Genomic DNA, 17,943 nt, shown 5'->3' on the forward strand with positions numbered 1-17,943 from the left:
CCTGAAGCCAGCTCTAAGACTCTACCTAAAGAGGAGCTGAGACCACCTTGGCAGTACTTTAGTCCTTTCCCTTATAGTGAGGTAACGTGGAGAAATTGGGAGGTCTGCTAAAACCTGGTATTATACCAGATAGTATTGCATTTCTGACCCAATATTTTCAAAATTCAGCTATGCTCTTAAAACTTTTAAGAGCCACAGGGAGTTTTACTCTTTCTGTACTTCACTGTACTGTTTTAATTTTGGGCCTCTGTGCATTTGATTAATTCTGGTTCCTGCTATTGTAGCCCAGGTGGAGAAGGCTGGCTTGTCTAGAAATTCCTAAGGCTTTTTTTTTTTTTTTTTTTTTTGAGAAGTCATTTAATGGCTGTGATGTCACATTAAGTGCTGCATAATAAAGTTCATCCACAATGCATTGTTTCTTTCCCGTAAATACAGCCACTGAACCCCTTTGAGTTGCTCACAGAGCTGTTTGAGTTACATGTGTCACAGACTTGTCTGAACAACTTGGTGTGTTTTGGTCATTCTGATTGTGCTGGAAGAACCACATTCTAACTTCCTTCTGAAGCTGCTATTGGCAGCTGCCTTTATGTGCTTGTTCTTCAGGTATATTCTAACCAGCAGTTCTGTGGAATGTTGTTACACCACTCATTTCTAGATTGTCGTGTATATGGATACTATGTAGTAACTGCTTATGTGGCACTGTAGCTTAAAAAAACAAGGGAGAAAAGTCAAGACAAATGGGAATGGCAAAATCTGAGGCCAAAATTAGTCACCATAAAAGCTTATGATCCCAAAGAGATAGCTTAATGGGTACAGCTATTAAAACTCATTTAGAAAAATGACATAAACCAAATCTATACAGATTATAATTTAAGGATCTCAACAAAATGATCATATAATTGACTCTTGGAAGGTACTGAGTCAAAGCTTTTTGCACTTAGGATGTATGAGGAGATGTGCAAAAAAAAAAAGTGCCTGCAATCAGTGTTTGTGTTCCTTTGCAGTGCAGCCTGAAAAAAACCAAATAAAAAAATAACAAATCTATTTGCAGAAGTCTCTTAATGAGAAGTTAACATGGAGAGTAAGGTTTTCTCGTGCTGGATTCTCTAGAGAGGAGGCCATGCTGAGCTTGTGTAGTCATGCCCTCTGTCTTTTCCTGTTTCTTGTTCATAGGTTTGCAGTTGCAACACCAGAGGAGCTGGCAGTGAACAATGATGACTGTGCCATTTGCTGGGACTCCATGCAATCAGCACGCAAACTCCCTTGTGGCCACCTCTTCCACAAGTACGTGTCCAGGCTGGAGAGGGTGCACCCAGCTGAGAAGGGAAGGGATAGGTGGACATGGCTGAAATTCACAGTGGGATGACAAGTAACAAACTACCAGCAGAGCTGTTGGGTGCTTGCTGCCTGGGTCGTCTTGGTCTGCTTCTGGTAACAAAGTACAAGTCTTTTTCACTCCAGTCGTTTTCATGTTCGAGTTGTTCTACCTGGTGCACTTCTTTTCCCCCAAATTAAAAGTGTGCACCTTGTCAGCTAGTGGGTAACTAGTGCTGAGGTTCTCAAACACAGGTTGGTAGATGTTTGTGGAGGCTGTGTTGATTTCCAGGTCAAGAAGAAAAATTTGAGCTGAATCCTTAAATACTTTCCAGATATCAGCTTTTAGGAGAAAACAGGGAGTATTTTTATATAGTGCATCCTCACATGGTGGTGAGTCCCCCAGGACAGCTGTGGAAGCCAGGTCTGAATCTGTGGTTTCAAAGGGGCAGTGAGTCCATTAGGGCTGTAAAAGGGGTTAACCAAATCAGCAGAAATGGTCCCTAAGCAGCTGGTAGTTAGAACTGGTAGACTTCTGGCCAAAGAACCTCTCTATAAACTGCTTCTTACACTCATTCAGTAGTGAATAGTAGCAGATGATTTGGACATAGTGTGCTGAGCTGGATGTGACTTCCCTTGGATCTCTTGTAGCAGTGTGTACATGCCTGTGCTTAAATATGAAATGAGAAACAGGGATTGTAGGCATTTCTGTAGTGTGATGAATATGCAGGTCAGTTAAATTGTCCCTGTGGTATTATTTTCTGTAAATAGCTTTTTGCTTTTCTGGTAACTGTCAAACCAGAGGTTGTAATCTATGTGCTAATTTGTTGTTATTTATGACAAACCTTGCCATAAATATTTATCTGTGTTCCAAGAAGTCTCTAATGAGATAATGTGCCTCCATAGCAGAAACTCCTTTTGCAGTGCTACTGAATCATGTTAATATTTAATCACCTGCTGAGCACTTGAGAAGCCCAGGGTCTTCTCTTCAGAAAGACATTTTCTCTATATTTAAAAGGATCCTTTTGTATTTTTTTCTGAAGCAATTACGGTTCAGAGGCAAGTTACACTCCTTGGGGCTTTTAGGGAGGGAACATGTTACAGTGGATGGCTTGCATATAAAACCAGATGTAACTAATAACCCTATTTACAACCTGAGAGTGGTTTCTCTCCTCATAAAAGCCTGGTGATTTTGTCAACAGGCTGAACACTGTGTCCATTCTCAATTACATGTTTGGTTTTTTTTTTCCCACCAGTTATTTGGAGGGGAGGAGAACGTGACAGGGAAGATTTATGTTGCAGAGATCAACCTTGTGCCCAAATATTAAGGAATTTTAATGGCAGTTGGTGTCTGAATCTTTTAGGCATGTTGAAATCCTCTCCTTTACCTTCTAGGTAGCAGGCAGTTTCAAGAGTTGTTGCTCTGAAAGGTTGCCAGCCTTGACCTGCTGTTTGCCCTCCTCCTGCTGAGGGGCTGTGGGTGACCAAGCCCTTCTGCCTGTGTGGCACACAGTGGGTGTGACCACAGCTGGCTTTTTGGGCCTGGTGCTGATGCAGCTGACATGGGCTTGTGCCCATTCCAGCATCTTGGCTGCTGAACTGTTGAGGAGCAGCACCGTGGTGGCAGCTCAGGAAACTCCTGGTGTTTCCCAAGTGACCTTTGGAGTACAGCTCCAGCAGAGGTTTGAGTTTGCTGTGGGCAGGGTGGTTTTCCTGTGGTCAGGGAGGTGATGTTGGGCAGCACTGCCAGTGCCAGCATGCTGCTTGTGCTGGTGACCAAGGGAGTGAAAAGTGGCAGATTTTTACTGTAGTGCTTTGCTTGTTTTTGGGAAACCCATCTCTGTGTATCCCTCCATTGCAATATGATGGAAAGCACTTTGGCAAAAGTTTCAGAAATTGGATGGAATGCCTGTATCCTTGACTTAACTCTAGTCCTGCAGTTAGGGCTTTTCCCTTGCTCTGTCAACCCAAAGCTGTGATGTGCACCTTCATTTTGTTCATAAATACACAATTTTGGGAACAAGTTCATTTGATCTTTTTGTATGACTTTACCTTTCTAAAGTGTTTTGAGAACTTCTGGGAAAAAACCCACCCTGCAAATGTGAAGTATGTGTTATAATATTGAGAAGCGTTCAGCCCTGTGAAATTAAGTTCTTCCACACTGAAAATTAGGTTTAACTTTATCAAATACTGCAGTTGGGTCATATCAGCATGAATCAAAAAGCATGCACTGCATTGAGTGTTTCAACCTGCATTTCAAACACTTCTCACTTTCTGCAGAACAGAAAATTTCACAATTAAGGAAGGATTGTAATGGCACAGAATTGTTAGTATTAATAAATTTGTTCAGCAAGTTCCTGGAGTGGTACTGACTTGTGGTTTGGGTATTGGTATTTTGAAAAGCTATTTGAAAACACTATTGCCTCATCACAGGCAGAACTGCTGTGAAAATGTGTCATGATACATTAACTATGTGTCCAGTTGGTTTTTGCCGTTTTCACTTGGGAATGGTGAGAGAAAAGAACTGGTTTCTTTACCCTTCAGGCAAAACTTACTTGTTCTGAGCTAGAAGGACAGCAAGCTTGAAGAGGGTTTTAAGCTTGTGATAAATCTGCATGCATGTTTATAGAAAGTGAACACTTGAGTGTTTTCAGATGAAAGAAATAGGAAACCTATGCTAGAGTCATCAGGAGCTCATTCAGGGTATCTCTGAGCAGTCCATGTGTTGTTTGATATTGTGTACAGAATATGCTACAGCTGCTTGATGTACTGGTGATAGTGATCTCTTGGAAAAACACTTCAGGCTCACCACAGTGTTACTGTTTTCCTGTCAGCTCGTGCCTGCGGTCCTGGCTGGAACAAGACACATCTTGCCCCACCTGCAGAATGTCTCTTAATATCACTGACAGCCATCACGTGAGGGAGGATCACCAAAGGGAGAATCTGGATGAGAACCTGGTCCCCGTGGCAGCAGCAGAAGGCAGACCACGCCTGAACCAGCACAATCACTTCTTCCACTTCGACGGTGAGCTGAGCACATTTGACATTTGCTGCTGATGCCTAAATAAACAAAAGGGGAGCAGCCTTCTCTAGAAGGGAATTCTCTCTGAGCTGAAACTCAAACCATGCTCTGCTTGTGTTTGTCAAACACTACTGTGTTTCTGATGGGTTTTTTTGCAAGAGCTCAGATACGTCTCTGAGGTTTCCCAGAACTGTGGAGATTTCTTGAAAGATTTTGTACAAGTGTTCCCTTTTTCTGGATTTGTTGTGGTCAGCAGCTTCAATTCCTGCCATTTATTAATTGTGTGCCATGTTGACAAGCAGAATGGGAAATTCCTGTGTCTTTTTTTGTTACCATGCTATGGTTAATCAATAACAGTCAAAGAGGAAAAAAAAAAGCCCTCTGGGGCAGTCTAAAAGTCAGTCTTTCCCCTATCCCCTAGTTAATGTGTGGTTGTCAAAAGTCCATTTGCCACACAGTTTACAAGACACTTGCAATGCTTGGTTAGGTGCAGAAGATTAGTCTCAGAAGGAATAATGTAGCCACAACAGCTTAAAATGTTTGGATTTTTCTAATAATGTGTTATAAGTACTCTCAAAGCAGATGTGATTCCAGACCACAATAAGTTCTGTGTATGGAGACAACTTGTTTTGAAAAAGGCAGATTTTTTTAAGAGTTTTGGTATTGGTGTGTGCTGGTCTTAAACAGTTTCCCAGATTTTGATGGCAGTCTTGGTGGTTCTCAGATGATTTCAGTACTTCAAATAGTCAGCTTTGGGCTCTGCCCTTGTGGGGCTCCCATGAGGCAGTTGAGATGCTGGAAAGTTACACAGTGACCTGTTCCTCATCTGTGCTTGTTTTGAAATCTTTGGAGATTGTGGGGGGAGAGCAATGGACAGAGAAAGGTCAGACAATTTCTAGGTACATGGAGACTGGCTGATAGCTTCTGCATGGCTTCGCTTCTGGGGCGCTTTAGGTCTCCAAAGGACATTTATATTTAGAAACACACTGTGTTTTTGATGTCTGTCCTCCCCAGTGCTCTCCAGTGACTTGGAGACCTGCAGAATTACCATGGAGATGGAAGGAGAAGTGGCATAGCCTGTGTTTATTTAAGTGGCAGCACAGAAGGAGGAGGGGGCCACCCATGTACCCTACTCTGTTGAGCTGAAGCACACAGTTGCAGCAGTCACTTTGTTCAGTTACTCTGTGTCCCTTTGAAGTAGTATTTCTCAGTGATGACCCATTTTGGGCCTAGATTCAGATTGCTTAGAAGCTGTCCTGTTTTTGTAAAATTGCTGGATTTATTCATATATTCCAGAACTGAATTTGAATTTGGATTATTTTTTCACTTTAATAGGATCATTAAAGAAACAAAACATGGATGTGCTACTTCCTTGATCATTTTCCAGCCCCCAGATTGTTAAACCACTATGACATTGTGTCCAGCCATCTCCATGCCTGGGAGACCTTAGGGGGATAGATTGCACTGCAGGACTCCCTACACTTACCTTGTGGAATATGAAGATTTATGTTAAATACATGTAAGAAGTACTTGGCCTGCTGAGATTCTCCTGCTCTTTCTTGACTTTCTTGGTGGTTTCTTACTCCTAGGCTCCCGGATTGCCAGCTGGCTGCCCAGTTTTTCTGTGGAAGTGATGCACACCACCAACATCCTCGGAATTGCACAAGCCAGCAACTCCCAGCTCAATGTTATGGTAAGACTGCACCTCAGCCTTCCTGTTTGTGTTGTGCAGGGGAAAGGGTTACATGAAATGGAGAACATCAAGTGGAAGGAAGGGGAAATAGTGGTTAGACACTAGATGAAAGCTGTTTTGAGTGAGAGAAGCTTTACTTCAGTGAAGTTAGGGCTGTATTTGGTTTCAAATGCACCAGCATAAAAGAACAGGTCTAGAGGTAAGTGAATGAGGAAGAAGAATGACATGTACTTCCTGGGTAGATGGATAGACTTTTTCTCAGCTTGTTTAGTGCAAATTCTTTAGCTTTTTTCAGTACTTCTATGACAACTTGCAGCACCAAAGGGTGTGAGTCTGTAACCAGAGAATTTAGTTGTTGGTCAAGTAGTAACTGATCAAACCATTCTATAGCTTTTGGTGTTTTTTAATTTTTAATGGCACTAAGCTTCAAGATAGCAGTTTCAGTGTCTTATCAGTGTGAGGTGGGCTCTCAAGCACTCTCAGCTTTTGCTGATCCATGATGATGATAGAAGTGTAGAGGATGAAATTCCATATTTGTTGAATTCATCCATAAAAACTCTAATATAGTACAAAAAGAAAAGGATGTGGCCTCATGAAATACCTAATTTTTTAGGGAAGTGCTGTTTCCTTTGAGTTCTTCAAGCTACTGTATTCTATACCATGGTAATAAATGTTCAGTGAGGTGTCTCATGAAGGTTATGGTATTTTCTGAATTAGGTCTTTCCCATAGCCTATACTTCTGTTTAAACATCAGCAGGGTAAGGCCACTATTTTTAGGGTGTTTGAGGCAGGGAGGGACCAGGAAGATGTTGGCAGATGATTTATTAGTTAAATGTGCAGGAACTCTGCATCTGAGGTCAGTTTAATTTTCCTTTTACTGGACACAATGACACAAATGGGCTTTTGTTAAGGATGAGTAATGGTGGTTTTGGATTGTGTACTATCAAAAGTACAATAGCAACTTATATTAAAATGTCTGCTTTAATGGAGAACTGGCTAAAGGTTAGCAAATTAAAGTGTTACACATTTTTAATGGAAAATAAATGACGTTCTCCTTTGTGTTACTGAATAAAAACCTAGAGAAGTATTTTGAGGGGAAAGCCAGAGACTGAAATACTAAATCAGTTGGTTTGGTCACAGGTTAGTACAAGGGAGGGTTAGGTTTGCAGTAGTTGCTTGTGTTGGACCTCACTGTCAGCTGGTGCACAGTTTTTGCTTTGTTCTCAGACCTCCTTCCATCTTTTTTTCCTTATTGCTGTTCCCATTCCCCTCTGCCCCCCATGACTTTGGGCATTAGTGAAAATAGACATTTAAATATTAAATGAAATCTAGTTGTTGGACTCTAAAATCATGTTATTTGTTTTCCCTCTTACCTTTACTTATTTAATTTGGATATTATTTAACTAACTTGAAATTCAATAATAGCAGTTCCCTGACCAACTCAGTTTAATTTACTTGAATTTTTCAGACCCTATTAAACTGGCTTGTAGGGAGGGTAGCTGGAGGCAGTGGATTATTAAAACTTACTCTACTTGTCCTTATCAGTACTATTTTGGAACCAATATGACAAAAAGCAGAATTGTTTTTTTCTTCCCAGCATTGATCTAACTTCCAGTCACCCATGAGCTTTGTATAGACCTTTATTAAAAAGGCTGTCATTAGAAGAGGGTTGGGAAGCTTTTGAAAACTTTGTGCATCTACAGGCACTGTTCAGGGCCATGTGGTGTCTCCCTAGAAGCTGCAGTTTTGGTGTTGACTTCAGTGGAGGCAGCATATTGCCCTGCAAGTCAAAGCCAGAATGGGTTTTCTTTCTCTTTTCTTTCTGTCTGTGGGTTTACATATCATAAGCAGCATCTTTGAGCTGGTAATATTTTTAATCTCTTTCTGTTGACATACTTATCAACTAACTTCTATTTACTGCTGATACTGACTGTATTGCTTTCTCCAGGCCCATCAGATTCAGGAGATGTTCCCTCAGGTTCCTTATCATTTAGTTCTGCAGGATCTGCAGCTAACTCGTTCTGTAGAGATCACCACTGACAACATCCTAGAAGGGCGCATCCAGGTGCCTTTCCCCACACAGGTGAGTCATAAGACTCTGCATCTAAAATGACATTCTTTGTTATCACAGCACTGAGCCTCTTAGTAATGAGTAAGGGGAATGAAGCAAGTTAAAGCACTGGTGAATCTTGTTTTCCCTTTGTTTAAATCTCTGTAAATGCAGTGTATTCAGTTATGTACCAAAAATATATTGAAAATGTCCTAGCTAGACAAGAGACAAATATTTGCTCAGTTAAAGCAGCTCTTCCCAGTCTCTTTTGTGCAGAGCTTTTAGAACATTTCCAGTTGATTTCTCTGCTGACAGATAATTGAATTGTACCACTTAGGAAGATTTTTTGCAAAGAAAGTCGGCAAAATGATGCCTCGTTCTTAATTAGTGCCAGCAGATTTCAGTAAAGCAGTCTGGGGACAGTGTTTCTGTTAATAAGAATATTGAATTCTGGTTCTGTGCACATCAGATAGCACTGTTATCTGGAGTCTGCGTGTGGGGAAGCAGAGAGAATTCTCCCTCAACACAGAGCATTGTGTTTATTGCTTACTTATCTGTTTCTAAATGGAACACAATGCCTGACATTGCAGTGGGCAGAGTTTGAATGTGTTCAAAGAACTCAGGGGTTTTTGCTATTCCCCACACTGTATTAAACCTGTGATGTTTGCATTTCAGCGTGCAGATAGCATTAGACCTGCATTGAACAACTCTGTGGAAAGGCACAGTACTGATCAGGAGGATACTGGAACTGTCACACAGGTAAATTGGCATGAAAATGGGCAAAAAGCACAATTAGAAACTGCATGGACTGGTAGGTGCCTTTGGTTCTGTACTAGGTCAGGTTGGTGGCAGCCCTTCCTTGCATTTCACATCAGAGCTAACACAGTCAGGCACATAAATCAGGTATTAATATAGTGCCCCTGTAGGGGATTATCTGTGTGCTTTTCTTTTTCTTCCTTGAGGGAAAGTGCTCTCAAATGATACAAAGAACAGAAGACCATCATGTCTCTTTTCATGTCTGGTCTGTCCATGCCTGTCTATGGAATATGAAGAGCAGGGTGCTTTGCTCTTCCCCTTTATCTTCTCATTCCCATTCTGTACATTTCCAAACACTTCTATTAAAAGGATGAGTATTTCTTTTCTGAGTATAAGAATTCTTTTGTTCTGGAGGAAGCACTTTAGGACATGGGGAGCTTTGGTGGGAATGGAGCAAGATATGAACCAGACCAAGAGATAACAGCCCTTCTATATACAAAGCACAATCATGGGTTTTGCTGTTCTTTGCTAAGATCTTTACTAAACAGCATGTGCTAGCTAAAGTGTGGCAGGGAAAAAAAATTACCCTGTGAGTAGAGTAAGATCTCATTTCACTTTTGTTTTCCCTGACTGTAATAGTGACATCCTGAGGGTTTCTGTTTTATAAATCTCCCTTTCTGCTGGCTGAATGAATTTGTGAGGTGTGTGACTTTCTCTGCAGCCTTTAGTGACCTGAATAACCAACCTGTTACTACCTGAAATTCAACTGTGGCAGTTCCCTTGTTAGCAGGTTGCAAGACAAAAGACCCTTTGATTTGGTCTGATTATGCAGTTGAGGCTGAGGAAGAGGTGGTAGTGATGGTATTTTAGTAGGTATTTGGTGAGACCCTGGGATAGCAGCTACAGAACTGCAAGAATGAAAATCTGGGTGTGGACTTCTGGGTTTCTTTGAAGATTTTGGAGGCATTTGCCCTCCTCTTTAATGAGAGAGGTTTCCAACTAGTTATCCATAGCCTGGTTCTGACTTCAAATCCAACTTGGAATGACTGTGTTGCTGTTCACCTTTCTTCCCTCCTTCCTGGTACTGCCTGTATTTCTGTCCTTCCTTCTACAGAACCTGGAAAACCTGAGAGTGGTGTCCGTACATCACAGCACTGAGCACATGCTCTCTGGCAGAGATGCCTTTTTGCTTTGCAGTGCTGCTGAGCTCTGCTCAATGATGTGTTCTGATGGTTTGGATGGAGAATCTGTTTTTATCATGTAGGATAGCACAGAGATGACCTGGAGACAGTGGAACAGTTGTGAATATCCTGCAGTTTAGTTGGGCTGCAGGTGGCTACTTGTGGGGGATGAACTGGTGGCCTCTGTGAGGGTTTTCCTGTGCCAAAGGGGAATCATAGGCAAGAGCTGAAGTGGGAGACTGAGACTCCATGCATAGAGAGAAATGTGCTGCTGGGTGGTGCTGTGGAAGCTGGAAGGGGCTGCTGTCCTCTTCCTGTCTCAGAAATGCTTTGTGCATTTAATGTTAGGCTACCTTTGGACAAGCTGCTCACTCTTACAGAACTCAGAGTTCTACCATGGAGTCTTACTAAACTCCTTGCTGTTGAGTCCTTCTGTTGTGGTGAGGAGCCTTGGGAGCCTCTGGCTCTAGGGAACTCCTGTCACTTTGGCGTTCCCTTGATTTTAATTGTAACCAAATACCTGGTGTATCTCTCTCTGCTTGCCAGAAGAATCTGGTGCTGTAGTCAGCCAAAGGCTTGTCTGTGAGAAAAGGGCAAGCAGCAAACAAGCTACTTCAGCAGGGTTCACTGAAGTTGTGAGAAGCTTTTTAAAGGCAAGTGGGAATGGATATAAGAAGCTGCCATCATCTCCTCTGAGTGTGACTTGAATTTCCATATTGATAAGATGGACCTTGACACCTTATGACACAGTCTCTGAGAGAGACCTTGGAAACTCCATTTCCTTTGTGCTGCAGCCTTAGAGTAAATTTCACAAGCAATCTACCTTTTTTAAAATTTTTTTGTTTGTTTTTGTTTTTTTTGTTTTTGGTTTTGCTTTTTTGATTTTTTTTTCAGCATACCCACTGGGAATCATTGTAGATCTCCAACAGTACTGGAGATAACAACAACCCATCAGTTCTGCTTGTTGGAAACAACACTTCTTAGGGCAGCTAAGATGCTCAAATAAAAGAACCCTTCTTCATGAGTAGTTTTGGTTTTCCTAGTGCCTTATGTAATATTATGACTTCATTCTACTTAGAGTTCAAAGGTCTTAAGATAGAGATAATGACTGGGGTTTTTTTCCCAATTGTAGCTTGTGGTTTGGAGAGTAAGTGCTGATATAATGTAATGGTAGTTGAGAGCCATCTCTGAGCACCATCATGGTATAAATCTTGTTACAGGTTTGTGAGATAATGCTCTAAATACTGACAGCTTCTATCAGTCCTGGACTGTTCCCTTAGTGAGGCACTGTGCATGTTCTTCACTCCAGCTGTGCATTGGAATGCTGATGCTTCCAGTGATGTGCATTATGCTCTGCCTCCTCTCCATTCCTGTACCTTGTTTAAGTACTAGTTGGCTATTTAGAGACACTTCTGAGGCATCCCATGGCTTTCATGAAACTTTTTCTCTTGGAGCCTGAAAGAGGAATAGTTTCTGTAGTATAGAGGCTTCTGCATCTGTGTTCTGCTGCATTACTGAGGCTTGTCATAACCTTTGCTGCAATTACCTGTGATAGTTTTGTCTCTAAAACCTCCTTGGTAACTATTCCTGTGCTCAGATAGAGAATTGGGAACTGGGTATTGATTTTTCAATCTTTGTAACCTTATGAAAAATCCCCAGATATTAGGTGAGCCATCTTCTGATACAAGTGACCCAGGGGGAAAAAAATGAGTGATCTTGTCTGAACATTGATTGCAGTAAGTGGCCTCCTCACTGCTTCCCCCAGCAGAGCTTCCCTTTTCTCTGCCCACCTCTGTGGTAATTGGAAGCAGCAGCTGAGCTGCTCTGTACCTGTTCTACTGGGTCTGCCAAGGTCATCTTGGCCCCAGGTACAATCCATTGGATCATTCTGTGGGTGTCTCCCTCCCTGCTCAGGGATGTGGCAGTGCTTTGAGGCAGTCCAGTGGTGCCCCTGTGGTATCCCAGTGCATTTGTGTGTGTACTGGAGCCCTTTGCTAAATTGCAGCACTGGTGTTGCTAAGAGAGGCTGAACACCCATACTTGTGTTTGAGGTTGCAGTGTCTGTACTGTGCTGACTTGGGCTCTGGGATTCCTGCTTGGCTTACCTGCCTAATGGGAAGTGACATTTGTCTTGGTGTTTGCTCTCTGGAGGCATTGTGTCGGGGAGATGGCATTACTGGCCTGCCTCTAGGGCTTTGGGATGACTCAACTTGTTTTGCACATCAGCTGCCTAAACCTGTGCTGTGCTGTGATGCTGCCACGTCCAGGCCTTTGGGACTGGAGCAGCAATCCCATGGAATCAGCAGCTCTGCCAAAGGCCCCAAACCAGGCAGTAGGAGCTGCCTTGACCAGTACTTCCTTGGAGCATCCCACTGGCTGGAGTCATCCTCTGTGATGGCTGCACCCTTCAGCCCTTCACTGGGGTGATTCGTTCCTTGGCTCTCGCCGTGGTTGTGCACGGTGGGCTGATGTGATCCTGTGTGGCAGGGTGTGATCAGGATGTGCTGCTGCACCTCTGCTGCCGAGCCCAGCATCCATCAGCTCAGTTTTGGGTTAGTGTTACCAGCTGGCTGTCAGGGGGAGAGCTGCCATGTGGGGGCTGCCAGCTCCTCTCTTGGCACACTGTGCTCGGGACAGTTGCCAGCCGTGCTCCAGCCGTCTAAACCAGGATAATTTGGGTGCTGCAGAACCCAGTGAACCGAAGCCTTATAAATTCCCTTCTTGAGCACAAATAATCTTTGCAAATACTTTATTCTTTCGTTAGTATGTGGATTTCTGCTTTTTCAACTCTTTACTGTTGCATCACTTATCAAGTCAGCTGCAGAATCTGACTTTCAAATGCCCCATTTTCAGAGAGCATTAATTATGAGTAATTAATGTTTGTCTTTGACATTACTTTCAAACACGGCATAAAAGATACAGCGTTATAGGACAGGATCTTTGAGCATGGTTTGAAATAGCTTTGTTCTGTTTTTTGGCTGGGTTTTTCAAAGGAACCCAAGGGAATTTGGTATAGCAGGTGATACTCTGGTTTCTTCCAGTGCCTCAGAAAATGACAATTCTTTGTAGCTTGTTGTTTTGATGCAAAGAAGCCCAAATTTTGCAAAGACGTATGCCTTATTTCCTTTTCTCTTAGACTGAGAGAGTGCCACTTGAACTGAATTCCAGACTGGAAGAAATGGTGGAATTCAACGAAATGGAAGCAGAACCTAATGAAGCAGAAGATTTTGAGGCCAGGGGAAGTCGCTTTTCCAAGTCAGCCGATGAAAGGCAGCGCATGTTGGTTCAGCGGAAGGAGGATTTGTTGCAACAGGCTCGAAAGTACGTTCCTTCCTAAAACTCCAGCCTGGCCACTCAGGTGGGGTCCCCCACAATGGGTTTCAAGTGGATTTGGACCACTGGGTTGATGTGAAAAGCAGTAAGAGGAATGAATATATCTGCCTCAGCAGGCTCAGGACGCTGTTTGACACTGCTAAAGCCAACTCTGAAACAGTGCCAACATGCACACAGCTTCCTGTGCACTTCATCCAGAGCTCTTGGAAATCAAAGGCTGATTTTTCCAGCTTCAGTGGCTTTAGTCTAAGAATGTACTGAGAATAGGTTACTTGGGCAATCCTTAGGTTACCTTTAGCAATCCTTAGTTTGGCTCCTGGCACAGGTGTAAGCCCTTACTGCCTGTGCTCTTACAGCCGAAATTCCTGCAGGCACCACTTTTTCCAGATACAGAGCCCAGAGCAGTGCAGATGTGACAGGTGACCCTTACTAGACCTCACCAGAGGAGCTCAGCACCAGCCAGTCAGCACTGCTGAAGAGACAGGGGCCAACTTGAAATTTTCTTTTAACTCAACCAATAATAACTGTTACAGGTTGAATCTTACTTTTTTACTGGTATTCCAGTTACGTTGATGGATTTCACTAGCATCCAGTTGCTGATTAAGCAGAGAAGGAAAAGCACTTCAGTAATGTAGAATAAACTTTTTAACAAGTGTTTTTCCTTCCTTTGTATCGCAGGGACACTGCTGAGAGGGTCTACAACATCCCCTGAATTCTGGGTTGTTTGTTGTCAGGCTACTGCTACTCTTTTTCTTTCTACACTGAAATGCCTTATAAATACTTGGGAGTGTGACACCTTTTATAAGTCTATAAAAAGACTTGCTCCTAGATATAATTTTTCCTTGATGTTTGAAAAAAATGTCTTTTAGGGAGACAGAGTATTCTTGACTTTGGCTGTTGAATTTCAAACTACTGTTTTTTGCCATTAAAGTGTAAAAATTCACTGAGATGTTAACTCTGGCAGCAACTTCCTTGCCCTCTGGCCTTACTTTACACTGTGGAGCCCCTGGTGCTCCTTCTGTCAGGTGCTTACCTGCTGCCATCAGGGAGTGCCGTGTTGTGGTAGCAGTGCCAGAGGCTGAGGAGGGAGTAACAGAACAGGGGAGTCAGTAACTCACCTGCTGTGAATGGCTCTGAGTTGAGAGGACAGCCCTGACCTTTAGAATTGGCTCCCTCCCACAGGCACAAGGATCTTGCACAAAACCTAAGAGCTTCTGCCAACTCTGCAGAGCCTGTTGTAGGTGACGTGGGCTTTTTTTAGGAGCACATATAACTTGTGTGCCCTTCTTTTGAGGCATTTTCCTGCTAGTTTGCCTTCCAGCTCTCCCTGACTGAGGGGATGCATTTTTCAGAGCCAGAATGAGGTGGGCTCTGCTCATTCATCTCTTCCTTTTTTCCCTCAGGCGTTACTTAAACAAAACCTCGGATGAGGAGCTGAGCACAGAGAAGCCTTTTCCCGAGGGAGCGCCGGCCGACGCGGCCACGCTGCGCCGCAGGACCCTCGCTGCCGCCGCCGAACGGAGACTTCAGATGCAGCAGAACTCTTAGCGCTCGCTGCCCCTCCTTCCTCCTCCTCGTGAGCAACGTTGAATAAATAAATGAAATACAAAAAACCCTGCGCTTTCTATACCAGCAGGAAAGTGTCTCTTCAGAGTTCAGCTGGCTGTGCTGCCGAGTGAGCTGGCTGCCTCTCTGCTGTATAAAGCATGTGGTCTAATAATGTTTGGACAGCTGACAAATTAACCTTTTTTGTAATATTTTCTATGTGACGTTGATCCTCTCCACAACAAACGGCAATTTCTAAACCACGGGCATGATTTCTGCAGCTGGCATGAGCTATGGGGCTGACTGCACAGCAGAGGCTGGGGAAGTGTGTTCTGAGGTAGCTGTGGGTGTAGGTCACAGAGTGCACGGGCATGTTCTGCTCGAGACAGGGGCAGTTGCTCCCAGGGAAGGAAGCTTAGAAGCTTGCAGCAAGCCCTGAGTTAGGTGAGCAGGCTCCTCAGTCCCTGTTCCTTCAGCAGCCAAGGGTGTTTTGTAGGGCAGCTTGAAGGGCTGGGGGAGCGTCGCTCAGAGGTTCTTACACTGGATGAAGTTGTCTGGCTACACAACACAGAAAATCCTGAATTCATGAATTGTGCAGCAAAGCACCGATTCACGCCGATTCCCACATCAAATAGGTCACTGTTGCTGGGCTCTTCTGCACTGGCAGAGGTTTGGCTCTGTCCATCCCCAGGGCTGCGCTTTTCCTTTGCCTTTTATGACCAGGAACAAGTGAGGGACAGAGTGGGATCCAGTGAAGAGGAGGGGCCTCAGGTGAGGTTACAGTATTGCCATGAGCCGAGGGAGTCCAAAGTAAAACCTGCCTGTCCTGGACTCCTGGCACAACAGGATGGGACGGTGTGGAGGTCGCTCAGTTATCTTGCTTTTTATTTAATTTTTAACCCCACAATCCCACCCTGAGTTTATTCAGAAAGACTGGAGGAATGGGGGCAGCTGGGCCCTTGCTGGCTGCAGCCCAACCTGCTAACCTGGATTTTCTTAAGAACTTTTGAGATCCCCTTGGCGCCGCCGCCGCTAGCTTACATAGTTGAATTTTACATGGCAGTGACTTAATTTTTAAAATTCTGAAGAGTGAGTTCTAGTTTCACCGTCCTTTAGAAGGAGCCCAGTATTATCTAGAATTGTTGGTAATTTTTTTACTGTTGGTTTTTAGGTGAAGGTGAATTTAATGAGAGGAAGTGCATCGATGTTTAGGTGAAAATAATTTATTTCAATAAAACTCTTTGGGAAGCCTTACCTTGCAATGCTATTAGTAAACCTCAGAATATTTTTTGAGATCTTTGGTTTTGCTTTCAACACAGCTGTTTTGTTTTTACTGTTAAAAAACCCAACCAAACAAAAATAAAACCTTGATCAGTGTTGGAAATTGTTTGTAAATTTCTGTAGTGTGATTTCTCATGTTTTCTCATGGTGAGGGTGTTTCAGAGACTCGTGTTTTCCTTTGTTGTGCTCCTGCCTTTTCCCAGCAGCTCCCTGAGGAGTGGACCCTGGCCACCACTGGATGGCACCTTTGCCCACAGCACCACTGCAGCATGACCTACTTGAGCCCTGAAAGGCTGGTTTGTGCCGAGCAGCAGGACCAGTGGTGGCCTCTTGGCTGGCTCTGCCTCCCTGGAAAGGGGGGTCATCTGAGGAGAGAGAGGCCTGATGGACTTTCCCAGTGCCAACATACGCTTCTGGTGGCTGTAAACAGCAGGGACCTTGAAAAGTGTTGGGCAGGAGCTGCTGCTGCGGGCAGGGCTCAGCCCTCCCTGCTCGGGGCTGGGCAGGGGACACGCCAGGGTGGCACTGGGGACACGCCAGGGTGGCACTGGGGACATGCCAGGGTGGCACTGGGGACATGCTGGGGTGGCACTGGGGGCCCTGGAGGCCTGGGGCACCTTTCCTGTGGCTCCATGCCCGGGTGGTCTGTGGGGTTTGGAAGTGTTCCCTGGTACAGGAGGGCATGTCAGGTGTGGTTCCTCGCCCCAGCCCCGTGCCAGGCAGTGCCAGGCTGTGCCCAGGGGCTGGTGGCTCTCCCTCTGAGTGTCCCACCTGTGGTCACAGTGCCCAGTGCTGGCAGGCACAGGAGCTGGGCACCTGGGATGAAGCAGAGTGCAGGAAAAACCCAAACTGTGGAAAAAACCCCAACCCCCCAAAAATCCAAACAAACCCTGAATTGCTTGAGCAGCAGGAAGAAAGCCTCAACTTTCTGGGAAAACCTTCCTCTATATGTTAGGGGAAAAAACTTGAATATTGTGGGATTTGTGATGTTGCCATAAATGAAGGACTCACCCTAGTGATTAGCTTTGCATTCCCTAAAGAAATAAAAATTCCATAAAGAAATAAAAATCTTTTCTTGCCTGGGGAGGTCTTTTGGGGGGACCTTTGCTCACAGTGATGTTCTGTAGCACCAGAGAACTTCCTAAGATTCACACCCATTCTACAGTTATACCAATCCATAGTTCCCTTCTCCCTCTGCTACCAGCAGCAAATCCCCCCAAAATGTGATTTTTGGCATTTCTTCTTCCTCTCTTTGGAAGGAGGCAGGCAGGGGAAAGAAGGAGGCGGAGACATGGGAGGGAGAGCCCGGGGTACAGACAAACATTCTCTTTATTGAGCTACACATGAATTTTTCCATTAGTCAGAGAAAGAGATTGGCAGTGTGTAATATATCACAGAAACCTCACTGATTGGTAATAGAAAGGCTTAGAAAGACCTGGCGCTTTTTATATATATATATATATAATATCTTTTTTTAAGTTTCCTCTTTATTTATTCATTTTCTTTTGAACAGGTGTGACTGCTCTTCTTCAGCAAAGGTAACTCGTAAAAGTGAAACTGTGAAGACGTCTGGTTACTAATCAAAGTAGAAATGACGAGGGATTGGTCATGAAAACGGTGGCTTCAATGTAAACACTACATTCGATTTTTGTTGTTGTTTTTTTTATTTTTTTTTTAATTTATTTTTTGTGGTTTTGTGTGTGTTTTTTAAAATTTTTAAATTATTTTCATTCTTGCTTTTTTTTTTAAGTTTGTTTTTTAACGATTT

The 17,943-nt window shown here is 43.7% G+C and overlaps 1 protein-coding gene across 1 annotated transcript in view; it reads left to right on the plus strand.

Moving 5' to 3' along the window:
* The window catches only part of AMFR (autocrine motility factor receptor), a 28,417-nt gene extending 12,139 nt beyond the window's left edge, over positions 1 to 16,278 (plus strand). Inside the window, exons 8-14 of the mRNA XM_056500431.1 lie at positions 1,174 to 1,284; positions 4,149 to 4,339; positions 5,926 to 6,029; positions 7,978 to 8,112; positions 8,755 to 8,838; positions 13,153 to 13,337; positions 14,753 to 16,278. Coding sequence (XP_056356406.1) covers positions 1,174 to 1,284; positions 4,149 to 4,339; positions 5,926 to 6,029; positions 7,978 to 8,112; positions 8,755 to 8,838; positions 13,153 to 13,337; positions 14,753 to 14,897 — 955 coding nt within the window. The 3' untranslated portion in view covers positions 14,898 to 16,278. The remainder of the gene's footprint in view (positions 1 to 1,173; positions 1,285 to 4,148; positions 4,340 to 5,925; positions 6,030 to 7,977; positions 8,113 to 8,754; positions 8,839 to 13,152; positions 13,338 to 14,752) is intronic.
* The last annotated feature ends 1,665 nt before the right edge of the window (positions 16,279 to 17,943 follow it).

This window comes from Oenanthe melanoleuca, chromosome 11, assembly GCF_029582105.1.
Source record: "Oenanthe melanoleuca isolate GR-GAL-2019-014 chromosome 11, OMel1.0, whole genome shotgun sequence".
Taxonomy (NCBI): domain Eukaryota; kingdom Metazoa; phylum Chordata; class Aves; order Passeriformes; family Muscicapidae; genus Oenanthe; species Oenanthe melanoleuca.